This window comes from Tribolium madens, unplaced genomic scaffold (genome assembly GCF_015345945.1).
Source record: "Tribolium madens isolate multiple individuals breed KSU strain unplaced genomic scaffold, Tmad_KSU_1.1 Scaffold_3;HRSCAF=73;Tcas5.2_LG2, whole genome shotgun sequence".
In the NCBI taxonomy this organism is placed as follows: domain Eukaryota; kingdom Metazoa; phylum Arthropoda; class Insecta; order Coleoptera; family Tenebrionidae; genus Tribolium; species Tribolium madens.
In genome coordinates this window covers 13,773,900-13,788,305 of record NW_025401006.1, presented here as the reverse complement: position 1 = coordinate 13,788,305, position 14,406 = coordinate 13,773,900, and the positions used below count along the sequence as shown (strand labels likewise).

At 31.4% G+C, this 14,406-nt stretch overlaps 3 protein-coding genes across 3 annotated transcripts in view; 2 read left to right on the top strand and 1 right to left on the bottom strand.

Annotated features, from left to right (window-relative positions):
• LOC123007727 (RNA-binding protein Musashi homolog 2-like) overlaps positions 1 to 671 on the top strand; it is an 82,793-nt gene extending 82,122 nt beyond the window's left edge. Inside the window, exon 6 of the mRNA XM_044403145.1 lies at positions 576 to 671. Coding sequence (XP_044259080.1) covers positions 576 to 671 — 96 coding nt within the window. The remainder of the gene's footprint in view (positions 1 to 575) is intronic.
• A 10,675-nt stretch (positions 672 to 11,346) lies between these two features.
• Positions 11,347 to 12,510, top strand: LOC123007903 (beta-sarcoglycan). Its single transcript, XM_044403407.1, has 2 exons — positions 11,347 to 11,435; positions 11,480 to 12,510. The coding sequence occupies exon 2, from the start codon at positions 11,481 to 11,483 to the stop codon at positions 12,444 to 12,446; it is 966 nt and encodes a 321-aa protein (XP_044259342.1). The 5' UTR covers positions 11,347 to 11,435; position 11,480; the 3' UTR covers positions 12,447 to 12,510.
• Positions 12,200 to 14,406, bottom strand: part of LOC123007902 (interleukin enhancer-binding factor 2 homolog) — a 4,196-nt gene continuing 1,989 nt past the window's right edge. The window contains exons 3-4 of the mRNA XM_044403406.1: positions 12,488 to 13,423; positions 12,200 to 12,436 (exon numbers count right to left, since the gene is read on the bottom strand). Of these exons, the coding sequence (XP_044259341.1) occupies positions 12,536 to 13,423 (888 nt within the window). The 3' untranslated portion in view covers positions 12,200 to 12,436; positions 12,488 to 12,535. The remainder of the gene's footprint in view (positions 12,437 to 12,487; positions 13,424 to 14,406) is intronic.

The window sequence follows — 14,406 nt, the reverse complement described above, 5'->3', positions numbered from 1 at the left end:
GGCGCTAGCCCCTACCAGGGCTACAACCTCACCAATGTCGACATGTCGAGCTTTCAAGGGGTCGATTGGGGCTCCATGTACGGCGTCGGCATGTACGTTTGAACGTAATTTTGCTCACTGTGTTTTTTTATTAAACGGGACTTCCACGAAACATTTCCAATTTTTGTCAATGGTGGCGACTCGTGCCTATTTTGACTGCGTTTTTGATATTTCAATAAATAAAAAAATGTGTACATAGATATAGAATCTCATTTGCGTTAATGCTAGGCTCATTTAGCATTTAGCAATAACTCGCAATAATCAGTATTAAACGAAATTTGCTCTGTATCCTCTCCATGGCAATAAATCCCCTTTTTTTTTTCTATTGTACTTAAATTATTCGTAGGTACTTAATTTATTACCGAATTGACTGAGCGATACTTAATTATTTTGCTATTTATTACTGTTATAGATCTCATCGATGATAGCGATAGTTTTTTTTTTTTTTTACCGTCTATGCATTTCGCAGGCAGCTAAAGTGACACTTTTGCGACTTGTATGGTCGGGTTTGTGCCCCTCCCGTTTATGTATTTTAGACTGAGTCTTGGAGCTACGCCATAGTTTGCCCCCCTAGTCAAGGCATCGGCCTGATTTTCATCCTCCTTCACAACAGACCTGCCCACATTCCGTAGTAGCTGTGCATCGAGTTTTTTTTTTTCATAGTGTGATTCGCGGACCAATGCGTCTCTTGGCTGACGCAACGAAAGTTGATATATAATTCGGGATTCGGGATCACTCAGGATGAAAGTTTTTGAATCAAGCGAAAAAAATGACTTTTTTTCTATAATCAAATCCAAAACTTTTAACTTTTTTTTTGAATCGAGCGGAGAAAAGTAGTTTTCGGTTTTCCTTGAAAAATAAGTTTTTGATTTTGCGATGCAATGAAAATTTCATGATTTCCCTTTTTTGTGCAATTTTTTCTTTAATAAAATCCAATTACATTTTGGATTGTTTTAACAAAACTTTAACATTTTTTTTTGAATCAGGCGGAGAAAAGCACTTTTCGGTTTGGGGACAAAAGTTTTCATTAAAAAATAAGTTTTTGATTTTGCGATTCAATGAAATTTTTTCTATAATAAAATCCAAANAAAAGCACTTTTCGGTTTGGGGACAAAAGTTTTCATTAAAAAATAAGTTTTTGATTTTGCGATTCAATGAAATTTTTTCTATAATAAAATCCAAAACTTTAACTTTTTTTTTAATCGAGCGGAGAAAAGTAGTTTTCTTTGAAAAATAAGTTTTTGATTTTGCGATTCAATGAAAATTTCATGATTTCCCTTTCTTGTGCAATTTTTTCTTTAATAAAATCCAATTTCATTTTGGATTGTTTTAATAAAACTAACATTTTTTTTAATCAGGCGGAAAAAAGCACTTTTCGGTTTGGGGACAAAAGTTTTCCTTAAAAAATAAGTTTTTGATTTTGCGATTCAATGAAAATTTCATGTTTTGCCTTTCTTGTGCAATTTTTTTTTTATAAAATTCAATTTTATTTTGGATTGTTCTAACAAAACTTTTAACATTTTTTTTTTGAATCAAGCATAAAAAAGCACTTTTCGCTTTGAAGACAATAAAATAAGTTTTTATTTTGCAATTCAATGAAAATTTCATGTTTTCCCTTTCTTGTGCAATTTTTTTCTTTAAAAAAGTTAACAAAACTAACATATTCAAGCGGAAAAAAGCACTTTTTGGTTTGGGAACAAAAGTTTTCATTAAAAAATAAGTTTTTGATTTTGTAATAAAAGTTTTATGTTTTCCCTTTATTATGCAAAAAAATAAACAGAACATAATTTTTATAATAGTTAATAAGTTTTTGATTTTGCGATTTTTGGTTTAAATTCGATGAAAATTTCATCTTTTCCATTTTTTTGCAATTTTTTCTTTAATAAAATCCAATTTCATTTTGGATTGTTTCAACAAAACAATGATACTTTACGAGGATATTTCAAATTCTATTAATAAATTGAAAAAACATTAAAAAATATGCATTTGTTGTTAATTAAACTTAATAAATCACCTTTTATTGCTAATTATAATTCAACTATATTACCGAATAACATCAATAATAATTATAATTATTGGAAAAAATTGTAGAAATTTGCATTTGAATGAAAAACAAGAAATTTTCATCGAATTCAGACCAGAAATTTTTAAATATTTATCCACAAAATTGCAACCAGATGAAATTTATTCGACTTATTTCGTGAGGTTTAGCTCATTTTTTCAGTAAAAAAAAATTAACCATTCCAAAAAAAAATAAAAAAAATTGATTATTTATAGTTAAATCCTGATTTCTTTTTTAATCTATTGTTTCAAGCGATTTTTTTCTATTGATTTTTTTTCACTCTTTGTTTTTAATGTTTTGCTTATTGTAAGAAATTTTATTACGCCTATGCAAAACACCACGGAAACATACTGTTTTCGAGTTTTTCGTTAGGTTTTACATATTCTTTAATAGGAATTGCTTTTATTAAAGAAAAAATTGAAATATATGGTCTGAAATAAGTTATTGTTTTGGTTCCTTTATTTTGTAGTTATAAAATGGAACAAGAAAACTAAAAATTATATTACTTATAATTACATTTGATATTATCATTCAGTTTAGTCAACGGTAAACCGGAAATAGAGATTTTTGTTTCTAGACTCGAAAATAGTGGTTAAAAATAAAAAACAACCTAAAATAACGTACCATTTCTTTTATCCAAAACAAGACTCATTTGAGGGACTTTTCTTGACTTTTTCCGGTTTATTTGTTCGATTTAACATATTTTCAATGAGAATCGCCCTCATTAAAGAAAAAAATTGCAAGAAAATGAAAAACATGAAATTTTCATTGAATTTAGACTAGAAATCACAAATCCGACTTATTTTTTTTTAATGAAATCTTTATTAGATCAATGCAATCTATTATAAAAATATCTTGTTTGCTTTTTTGACTCATTTTGTTCGATTTAGCACAAGAATTGTGTTTATTAGAAAAACTACACTTACGTAAAAAATTGCAATCAGATGAAATTTATTTTACTTATTTCGTGTAAAAAAAAATATGTCGACTAATTTTGACCAAAATGAATTTTTTTTGATTATCTGTAATTAAATTTGGTTTTATCAAACAAACACTCAATTGTAAGTTGGAAATTGATATTTTTTGGCCCTAGACTCTCATTAAATCCCTGAAAAAAAAAACATGACTTCTTTCTTAATTTTTTGTCTCAATACGATTTTTTTTATTTTTAATTACTTACAAATTTGGTTTTATCGTCTAGTTTAGTCAATCATAAGCCGGAAATGGAGATTTTTGGCTCTAGAATCGAAAATAGTGGTTGAAATTAAAAAACATAACCTAAAAACTCATTTTAGGGGCTTCATACATTTTTTTGTTTTTCGCTTATTTTAGGAAAATTTATTAAATGGAACAAAATGCAGAAAAATCCGTTTATTTGTCCGATTTAACATATTTTTCAATATTAAAGAAAAAATTGCAAATGAAAACGATTTTTTACATTTGATAAAAACTTGCCCTGAGTGAGCCCGAATCCCCGATATATCTCCTAACGAAACTAAGAGCACTATTCAAAAAAATCTCCTATTCAGTATTTTGCTCTTGGTTTCGCGTCATCGCTCATCGTATGATGTTTTTATAATAATTGTAAGATGCTTAGTGTTAGGAGTGCCGATGGGACGACGGCCTTTGGCCTGCCTTGTGATAGTTGTTGGGCGCTGGCGGGGCGCCGTCTCGCGGCGACAATAAAAAATGTAAAAAAATTTTTATCCAGTTGACAGCAATAAGCGTTGTGAGACAGAATGAACCCTCTATTTTTGTATTATCAATTATAAATGTTAAGACAAATAAAGTTTTAGTTTCACTTGTTAAGTGAACCACCCTATGTACATATACATAAATAAATATCGAGAGAGGGTCTGTTTGAGAGGCAAACTAAAACGGTCAAAGCAACTAGTTAGCGGGCTGCCGCCACCGCTCCTGTTACATACCGGGTGAATAAAAATATGAAACCAAGCGTTTTTTTCACAAACTAAGCACTTTACGAAAAAAATAATTAGTGTAGCGTGAAGTACAATTAAAATGTGACCATTTATCAAGAATAACATTTTTCGAAATTTCTTTTAGTTTTTGAGTTCTGGAAAAAAAAATTTTTTTTTTAATGGCAACCCACCATAAAACCATTTTTCTCAGGAAGGTTATAATCTAAGGATGACAACTATCTACTTTATATTTAAATAAAAAAATTACCTAAATTGCAATTTTGCCANCAAGAATAACATTTTTCGAAATTTCTTTTAGTTTTTGAGTTCTGGAAAAAAAAATTTTTTTTTTAATGGCAACCCACCATGGCAATTTTTTTAATTAAAGATTATGATCTAAAAATGACCTCTGATTAAATAAAATTGTTTTTTAGTCAGTACTTTTTTCAAAATAAATTTTTCAAATTGCAAAAAAAAAATTTCGAAAAATTTTATTCCTGATAAATGGTCACATTTTAATTGTACTTTACGCTACTATAATTAGTTTACGAAATTCCATACTTTTTATTCACCTGGTTAGACATTTATGTTTAGCTGTTTGTCGTATGTATTTTAAAGTTACTGTAGCTACTAAGTAATGTATAATTTTCATAGTTTAGATTTAGTGTTCGTAGAATGTATCTATGTGTGTAGTGTAGTGTGCGACTTGGTTCGCAATTGCACTGTAGTAGAGCCGTTACGAATAAAGTAGTTTCATAAAGTAGAATGCTGCTTGATCAACAATCCTGACGGACCGGCGTGATTGCTATTAACATAGTTCTAGTCTAATCACCGCTTTCTGTGATAACAGTCTGGTCACTCACTGCACGGTCTGTGTCTTTAGCTGTTTCCGTGCCTTATACCGCGACAATAGAGGAGAAGGAGGAGGAGGAGGAGGAGCGGTTCTGGAACTCTGTTGTAGGACTTTTGACTTGGTGGTAGAGAGGTAGGACTGGCCTGTTGAATGTGTATGCAGTAGCTGTTTGTGACCATGGGCGCCGACTATATGGGTGCACACATTCTAATTTTTTAATGGGTACGGGGCACCCATTGAAAAATCTAAATCTTGCTTTAATAACTCTTAAATTTTCTATTTTCCCCTTCGAGTGTTAGTCTATTTTGTTTTTACATTTTTCAAATTGAAAAAAAGATTTCCTCCTTGACCTTTTACTATTCCAAAAAAATTTCTTAAATGATTTCTGAAAAATTTTAAAAATCCATTTCAAAGCTTCAAGTTTCTAGGTTTGAAATCTTTTGGCAAAAAATTTTCTGTGTTGCGGTTATTACGTAGTCCTAAGAAATAGTGAAAAAAAAATTGTATTTTTTTCATTTAGCGTCAATTTGCTTTTTTATGCCATTTTTCGCTAAAATTTTTGACTATTAATGAAAAAGGATCTTTTTGTCTTTGAGATCATCGATAACTCAGCAACCAATGCCCGCACAGAGAATGTAAAAATAGTTTCAAAAATTGGAATAAATTTCCTACAAGATGTTTTTACGATTTTTTGAAAAAAAAATTTACTAAATTTACTTGCAACATTTTATTTTCGACGTGTTTTCCGATATTTCGAAACCAATTTCTAATAACAAAATCGCAATCCATGATAAATTTTATATCAGGATTTTGTTTTGGTTTTGCTTAATTTTTTAAACAAAAAAGTTTATTTGAAACAATATCTCTGAAACTAAAATTTTATCGAGTTTTTCACTCTCTTGATTGACCATTTTTAGTTTTTGGCATTTTTTTTAATGGTAAATTATGTATTTGGTTTTGTAAAAGACAAAACGATAAATTTGAAATTATTCCAAAAAATTATAGAAACAAAAAAATTTCTGAATTTTTTAGTTATTTTCAAAAAATAAAACACATTTTGAAGCTTTATTTTTGGTGATTTTAATTCATTTTTAAGTCTAATCTTGACGCCTTATTTGGGCCACCCTGTCAATTATTTGATAAAAAAAAAACAGCTTTTTGACTTTAGCTGAGTTTATAGTTTAGTTTATCCTAGAAATGCATCTAAAAATTTCCATTTTTGTTATTTTCGACCTTTTTTCCGATATTTCGAAACCAATTATTAATAACAAAATCGCAATCAGACATAAATTTGGCTTAATGTTTTTTTAAGGTATTTGAACAAACTATTCCAAAAAATTATAGGAACAAAAAATGTTTTTTAGTGATTTTTGAAAAAAAAAAACATTTTGAAGCTTTATTTTTGGTGATTTTAATTCATTTTTAAATGTAATCTTGACGTCTTATTTGGGCCACCCTGTCAATTATTAAAAAAAAAATCAGTTTTTTGACCTTAGCTGAATTTATAATTTGACTTTGACTAACAAAAAAAAGTTTATTTGAAACAACATCTCTGAAACTGAAATTTTATTGAGCTTTTCACTCTCTCAATTCCCCATTTTTAATTTTTGTCATTTTTTAATGGTAAATTTTGTATTTGGTTTTGTAAAAGACAAAACGATAAATTTGAAATTAATACACTATTCCAAAAAATTATAGGAAAAAAAATGCTGAATTTTTTAGGGATTTTTTAAAAAAGAAACATTTTGAAGCTTTATTTTTGGTGATTTTAATTCATTTTTAATTATTTGATAAAAAAAAATTCAGCTTTTTGACTTTAGCTGAGTTTATAGTTTAGTTTATCCTAGAAATGCATCTAAAGATTTGCATTTTGGTTATTTTCGATGTTTTTTCCGATATTTTGAACCCAATTTTTAGTAATAAAATCGCAATCCGTGATAAATTTTATCAGGATTTTATTTGGCTTAATTTCTTAAACAGAAAAGTAACAAAAAAAAAGTTTATTTAAAACAATAAATAAATAAGGTTACTGAATTTTTTAGTGATTTAAAAAAAAAACATTTTTAAGCTTTATTTTTGGTGATTTTAATTCATTTTTAAGTCTAATCTTGACACCTTATTTGGGCCACCCTGTCAATTATTTAATAAAAAAAAATCAGCTTTTTGACCTTAGCTGAATTTATAGTTTGATTTTTTTTGCCTTAATTTTTTAAACAGAAAACTAACAAAAAAAAATTATTATATTTAAAACAATAATCTCTGAAACTAAAATTTTATTGAGCTTTTCACTCTCTCAATTGCCCATTTTTAGTTTTTGGTACTTTTAGTGGTAAATTTTGTATTTGGTTTTGTAAAAGACAACGAAAAATTTGAAGTTAAATACACTATTCCAAAAAATAGAAACAAAAAAAATTGCTGAATTTTTTAGTGATTTTTGGTGATTTTAATTCATTTTTAAGTCTAATCTTGACGCCTTATTTGGGCCTTCCTGTCAATTATTTAATAAAAAAATCTAGTTAGTATATCTAAAAATTTACATTTTTCTTTTTTACGATATTTCGAAACCAATTTTTAGTAACAAAATCGCAATCCGTGATAAATGTTACATTAGGATTTTTTTTTGGCTTAATTAAAAAAAAAAAAGTTATTTGAGACACCATCTCTGAAACTAAAATTTTATTGAGCTTTTCACTCTCTCAATTGCCCATTTTTAGTTTTTGGCATTTTTTAATGGTAAATTTTGTATTTGGTTTTGTAAAAGACAAAATAATGAATTTGAAATTAATGCACTATTCCAAAAAATTATAGGAAGAAAAAAAACACATTTTGAAGCTTTTAGTTTTGGGATCTTTCAGCAATTTTTTTTTCTGTGCTACAGTTATTACGCAATTCGCAATAATAGTGCCAAAAAAAGAGAATATAAGGGTTGTATCAAAAAGTAGTCTTTTTTAATTTTTTGAACATGTACTTTTTTCTTTACATATGTTATTTATTTGTACTAAACAAAAAATTATATTGTTTTTAAATTTTCCAAACATTAGGGAAGAAGAAATCGTTTTTTCGCGTAATTGTTCTGCAAGTTATACCAATTTTTTTATGCACCCGTTGAAAATATGAAAAGTCGGCGCCCATGTTATATATAACATCGTGCACCGACACCACCGACACACAGGGCTTCCAACGGAACAAAAAAAACGAAAAAAACCCAATCGGTGGTGGTCGGTTTTTGCCTTGTTGTCTTCCTTACTCGGAGTAGTCTGCTCGTGTGGGTAATAATCAGATTTTTTCCATTTTCATATTCATAGGTGTGTTAGTTGTAGAGACAGGCCCACATTTGTTAGATTTACATATCCTATACTTGAAAAGTGACGATGTAATTAATCAATCGGACAATTCAGATATATTTTCCAAAATTAAATTCTGTATATAATATATTCGAGGGTTAACATAGTTGTTATTTAAGCTACATTCCCAAAAACACTGTAACTAATGTGATGTACAAAACCTTATTTATTGATATTCAGAAATAAAAAACATTGGTTTATAAGAATTAGCAATTCAACAAGTCAACATCAAACCTCACTATACCCCAAGAAAATCTTTCATACAGGTTCAGACTATTAAATAAGAGACAAGGTAAGTGGAATACTCACTTCGTAATTTTTTACGTAGAACGAGGGGAGAAACGGGTTTCTCTGAAAAATTATCATTGGTTAAAAACCGTATCAATGTGAAGGGTTTTAGTACCTTGGTGTACTTGAAAAACGGCCGAAACATTGTTAAACACAAGAATTTTGAACTTGAACAACTTCAAAAAATTTGAAATTTGTACTGACACCCAACAACTATGATTAATTACTTAATTCACAAATTCCCCTTTGTTTTTCTGTACTTTATTTGAAGAAGAAGGAACCGTAAAAAGCACCTCTTAGCAAACAATAAAATACGAAAAAAGCACGTAAGTACAAAAAATAATTAGCAAAGATTTGATGACTCAAGTGGAAGAGTCCAAAACATAAAAATAAATTAAATTGGATTGTAAGAACAAAGAAATCAATAGAGAAAACACGACAGTGACAAAATCAATGAAAGAAATTGTAAAAACGGTTTTCAAGGGTTTAATTAAATTAAATCGGAAAAAGATAACTTAATCCTTTAACGATTTTACGTCTAGGACCGGCTTATAAATGACTATTTGATAAAACCAAATTTAATTCTAAATAATCAAAAAATAATTAATTTTTCTAGTTGTCTTTTTCCACATTTTTTAATAAAAGCAATTCTTGCTAAAAAGTGAGCTAAACTGAATGAAAAAAAAAAATCCACTTGCAATTTTTTACATAAATTAAATATTTTCTTAAATAAGAGCAATCCTTAATCGAACGAAATAATTCACAAAATCAAACACAACAAATTTTTGTAATAGTTTGTACAAATTTATAATACCAAGCAGTGTTCATTAAGAAATAAATCGTTTTTGCGATTTCTGCTATGAATTCAAAGAAGATTTTATGTTTTTGCAATTGTTTCCTTAATAAGAGCGATTCTCATCAAAAAATTTGTGTCCACTCAATAAATTTTCATGAAATAAGCGAAAAACAAAATAATTGTATACGCTCACAAAAGTAGCTATTTTACGGACTCATTTAAAGTCTCTAAAATGAGGTTTTTTTGGACTCAAAGAAATAATACGTTATTTTGGGTAATATTTTTTATTTTTAACCACTATTTTCGGGTGTAGAACCAAAAAAATCTTCATCTCCGGCTTACGATTCACCAAGCAGTCCAAAGTTTATCAAAGGATAAAACCAAATTTAATTATAAATAATCAAAAGAAAAACATTTTTATAGTTTTCTTGTTCCTCTTTATAACATAAAAAACAACCGAAACAAATAACCTATTTCAGACCATATTTTTTAAATTTTTTACATTATTGAACATTTTTTTTTATTAAAAGGAATTCTTATTAAAAAAATATGTAAAACCAAATGAAAAACTCGAAAACAGTATGTCTAGAACCTGTTTAATAAAATTTCTTACAATGAGCAAAACAGAGAGTGAAAGAAAAAATCGCATTAAAACAAAATATTAAGGAAGCATGTTTTTTCCAGGATTTAATGAGAGTCTAGGGCCAAAAAATATCCAATTCCAACTCCAGCGATTCTTATTGAAAAATATGTTAAATCGAACAAATAAACCTGAAAAAGTCAAGAATAGTCCCTCATATGAGTCTTTTTTTGGACTTAATGAAAAAGTACGTTATTTTAGGTTGTTTTTTATTTTTAACCACTAGAACCTAAAATCTCCATTTCCGGCTTACGATTGACTAAACTGAATGATAATAAAAAATTAACTATAAGTAATCAAAAAAAAGTAATTTTTATATTTTTTTGTTCCATTTTATAACTACAAAAAAGGAACCAAAACAAAAGACCATATTTTTCAATTTTTTCTTTGATAAAAGCAATTCTTATTAAAGAATATGTAACCTAAGGGAAAGCTCGAAAACAGTATGTCTCCGTGGTGTTTTGCATCGGCGTAATAAAATTTCTTACAATAAGCAAAACATAAAAAACAAAGAGTGAAAAAAAATCAAAAGAAAAAATCGTGTGAAACAAAAAACTAAAAAGAAATCAGAATTTAATGAGAGTCTAGGGCCAAAAAATATCCATTTCCAACTTACGATTGAGTGTTTGATCCAAATTAAATTATAAATAATCAAAAAAATTTTATTTTCTTTGTAATGGTCAAAAATTTGCGATTTAATTTTTTACTGAAAAATGAGCTAAACCGCACAAAATAAGTCGAATAAATTTCAACTGGTTGCAATTTTTTTGCATAAATTAAGAATAGTTCTTTTAATAAACACAATTCTTGTTGAATAATTAACTAAATCGAACGAAATGAGTGAAAACATACAGAAGATATTTTATAATATAGTTTGCATCGACCTGATAATACAAGAAAGCAAAGATTTCACTTAAAAAATAAGCCGATTTTGTGATATTCTGGTCTGAATTCCACGAAAATTTCATGTTTTTCATTCAAATGCATGTTTTTGCAATTTTTTCCAGTAATTGCAATTATTTCTTCTACGATTAATAGTTAACAAATTTAATTAACAACAAATGCATATTTTTTAATGTTCTCTCAACTTACTAATAGAATTTGAAATATATCCTCGTAAACTATCATTGTTTTTTTAAAGTAATCCAAAATGAAATTGGATTTGGAACGATTAAAAAAAAAAACAAAAAGTGTGGAAAAAAGAAAAAAACACAAAGCAAAGAAAGGAGTGTTAAAAAACTGATATGGCAAAAACAACACATCAAAATAAAACCCGATTCGTCTTGTAATTATTTAAAAATAAAGAAAATGTGCTGACATTTCGAGTGTTTTAATCCCAAATGGGCAAAAAATCCCCTACTTGACCCTAAATCACGCCCCCAATGCAACAAAAAATTCGCCAGGCGCGCCACTGGTTCAATATAGACCACGACGCCTAGCACATGCGTCGCGACGCCTCCAGTCTCCCATCGACCATCCTCGTGTGCAAAACAAGTAAGTTCGACTGACTTTTTCCCCATTTATCGCCCCATTTCCAGCATGACCACATCCCCAACATCCGAAATATTCTCGGACGAAGTCGACTCAATCTCAATCCGGGACAAAGCCCTCCTCAAACGCTCCGTCTCCAAACACCACAACAACAACTTCAAAGCTGGCTACGTCCCCGTCCACGAGCAACACCTCACCAAAACGGGCCTTCGCGGGCGGAAAACCTTCGCATTTTGGACCCTAGTCGCCCTACTTTTCATCCTCGCGGTCGGAAACCTCCTACTTACCATCACCATTCTGGGCGTTTTGCGTCTGGGACAAGGCATGGAAAGCATCGAGTTGGTGCCCGACGAGTACGCGGTGAAGTTTTTCGGCCTCACCGACTTGGGACACATGTACAAACGCAACGGCAAGATCGAAGGCTTCAAAGACGAGCCCGTGCAAATCACAAGTGAGGAAAGTGCCGTCTTACTCAACCTCATGTCTTTGCGGAACGGCCGCCCCAGCAACCAGGTGCGCATCACCAAAAACGGGACCACTTTCTGGGGCTTCGACTCCTTCCACGTCAGGAATAAACACGACACGGTTTTTAGTACAGACACGCCGAATTTTCGCTCCCTAAAGGGGGCCAATGATTTCGACGCGAAAAGCCTCTTCACCAATCGGATTGCCAGCCCCCTGCATGCCAAACTCAAAGTGGAAGGGCGCATTTTGACCTTTAAAGGTTCCGAAGGGACGAGGATGGATGGGAAGGATATTTTCTGGAGCGCTGATCAAGACATTTATTTGAAAACTAACAACGGATCGATTGTTTTGAGCGGAAACGATGGGACTTTTATCGATGTTAGGAGAATCCCTATTGCGACAGTCAGGAATACCAACTATGTCACTTCTCAATACAAAGTTTGCGTTTGTATGCCTGAAGGGAAACTGTTCCGGATTCCAGTCCCCAGTGGGCCCAACCCTAGAGTGTTTTGCCACCATATCAACACCCAACATAATCCCTGCATGTAGATGATGATAATAATAATAATAATAATAGACTGTGTTTTTACCAAATAAATGTCTTTAGAAATTACGATTATATTTTCATTAAATATACACTAATTATCAATCGTTTCCATACTTTCATCCCCTTCGGCTTCCATATCCTCGTCCTCTTCCTCCCCTTCCTTCTTCTCTGGGGGGTTCTCGTAGGCTTTGTCCAGTGGTGACACCACCACCCCATCCCAAACCGACATTTCCTTAGCGATTGACGCATTCCCTTCTAATCCTAGGATGTGTTTGTACCCCCCATGTGACAACACCCTTAACAAAGTCTGCGCTGTCAAACAACAAATATCTTGCTGTTCCAACGTCATCGCTGTGTGAATCCGCAAACTGACCCCTTCGCAAGGATCAGTAATCCCCGCCGATCCTGGTAGAAACAGCCCCGCTGACAACAACTGAAAAACCCTCCGAAATGCGACATTAATGGGCAACGCCTGTCGACTAGGATTATGCATAATAGCGAAATGCGCCAACAAATCCAACATCCATGGAGTCAACGGCTCGAAACCCTCAAACCTCGACCGAATGTCTCTCAACAACCGAATCAACACTTTAATTGATGAATGATGAGCGTTTTCCTCGAACCAACGGCTATGTCGGATAGCCGCCAAGTGGCTCAACATGATTTTTTGGTCCAAGTGGATCTCGGGGTCCAATTTACGGATGTTGTGGTGCAAGGTGGTCACCATTACGCGGACACAAGCAAAACTATTGCTGATTTCAATGCCGCGTTCGTTGGTCGTGTGGTTGAGTTGCTCGCCTTTGGTCACCACTTCACTCTTCATCAAATTCTTCAAGTCTTCTTTCACTTTGTTACCGAGGGCCTCGACGGCTTCTCGTGTGGGCAAAGTCTTCAAAATTACGACTATGTCGGCCACGTTGTGACCGGTTACCATCGTGCCTTTCTTGAACGAACCCACCTGGCGGACCTCCTCCAATTGCTGAAAAAAAAAATGGATTTTGAATTTGACATTTGGTACCAACCTGACAAAATAACGCCTAATTAAAGGACGCCGATCATCAAGTTGACAAAAATGAGGTTTTTAGCCCAATTGAGGTCGTTTTTTAAATTTGATAACTCAAATTGATATTTGGTAACCAACATGACGAAAGAGGCCTAGAGGCCTAATTGAAGGACGCCAATCATCAAGAAAATGTTGACAAAAAATGGTGTTTTTAGCCCAATTGAAGTCGTTTTTTTTTTGAAAATCTCATAAATTGATATTTGTTAACCAACTTGACGAAAAAAAGGCCTAATCAAAGGATGCCGATCATTAAAGTTGCATCAAATCGGTTTGGAAACAAAAGAAACGTCAATGAATTTTTTTTCTTCCCGGTTGAGAAATGGGTTATTTTTCTGGAGTTTTGCCCCTTCGGGGCCGTTTCTGCTTACACAAGCGTCAATTTTTTTTTGAAAATCTGCTAACTTAAATTGATATTTGTTAACCAACTTGACAAAAAAGAGGCCTAATTGAAGGACGTCCATCATCAAAAAAGTTGCATCAAGTTGGTTTGGAAACAAAAGAAACGTCAAAAATTTTAATAAGGCCTAATTGAAGAACGCCGATCATCAAGAAAATATTGACAAAAAATGGTGTTTTTAGCCCAATTGAGGTCGTTTTATAATTTTTTTTGAAAATCTCATAAATTGATATTTGTTATAACCAACTTGATGAAAAAGAGGCCTAATCGAAGGACGCCGATCATTAAAAAAGCTGCATCAAGTTGGTTTGGAAACAAAGAAACGTCAATGAATTTTTTTCTTCCCGGTTGAGAAATTTCGGGAGTTTTACCCCTTTGGGGCCGTTTCTGCTTACACAAGCGTCAATTTTTTTTTGAAAATCTGCTAACTTAAATTGATATTTGTTAACCAACTTGACGAAAAAGAGGCCTAATCGAAGGACGCCGATCATTAAAGTTGGTT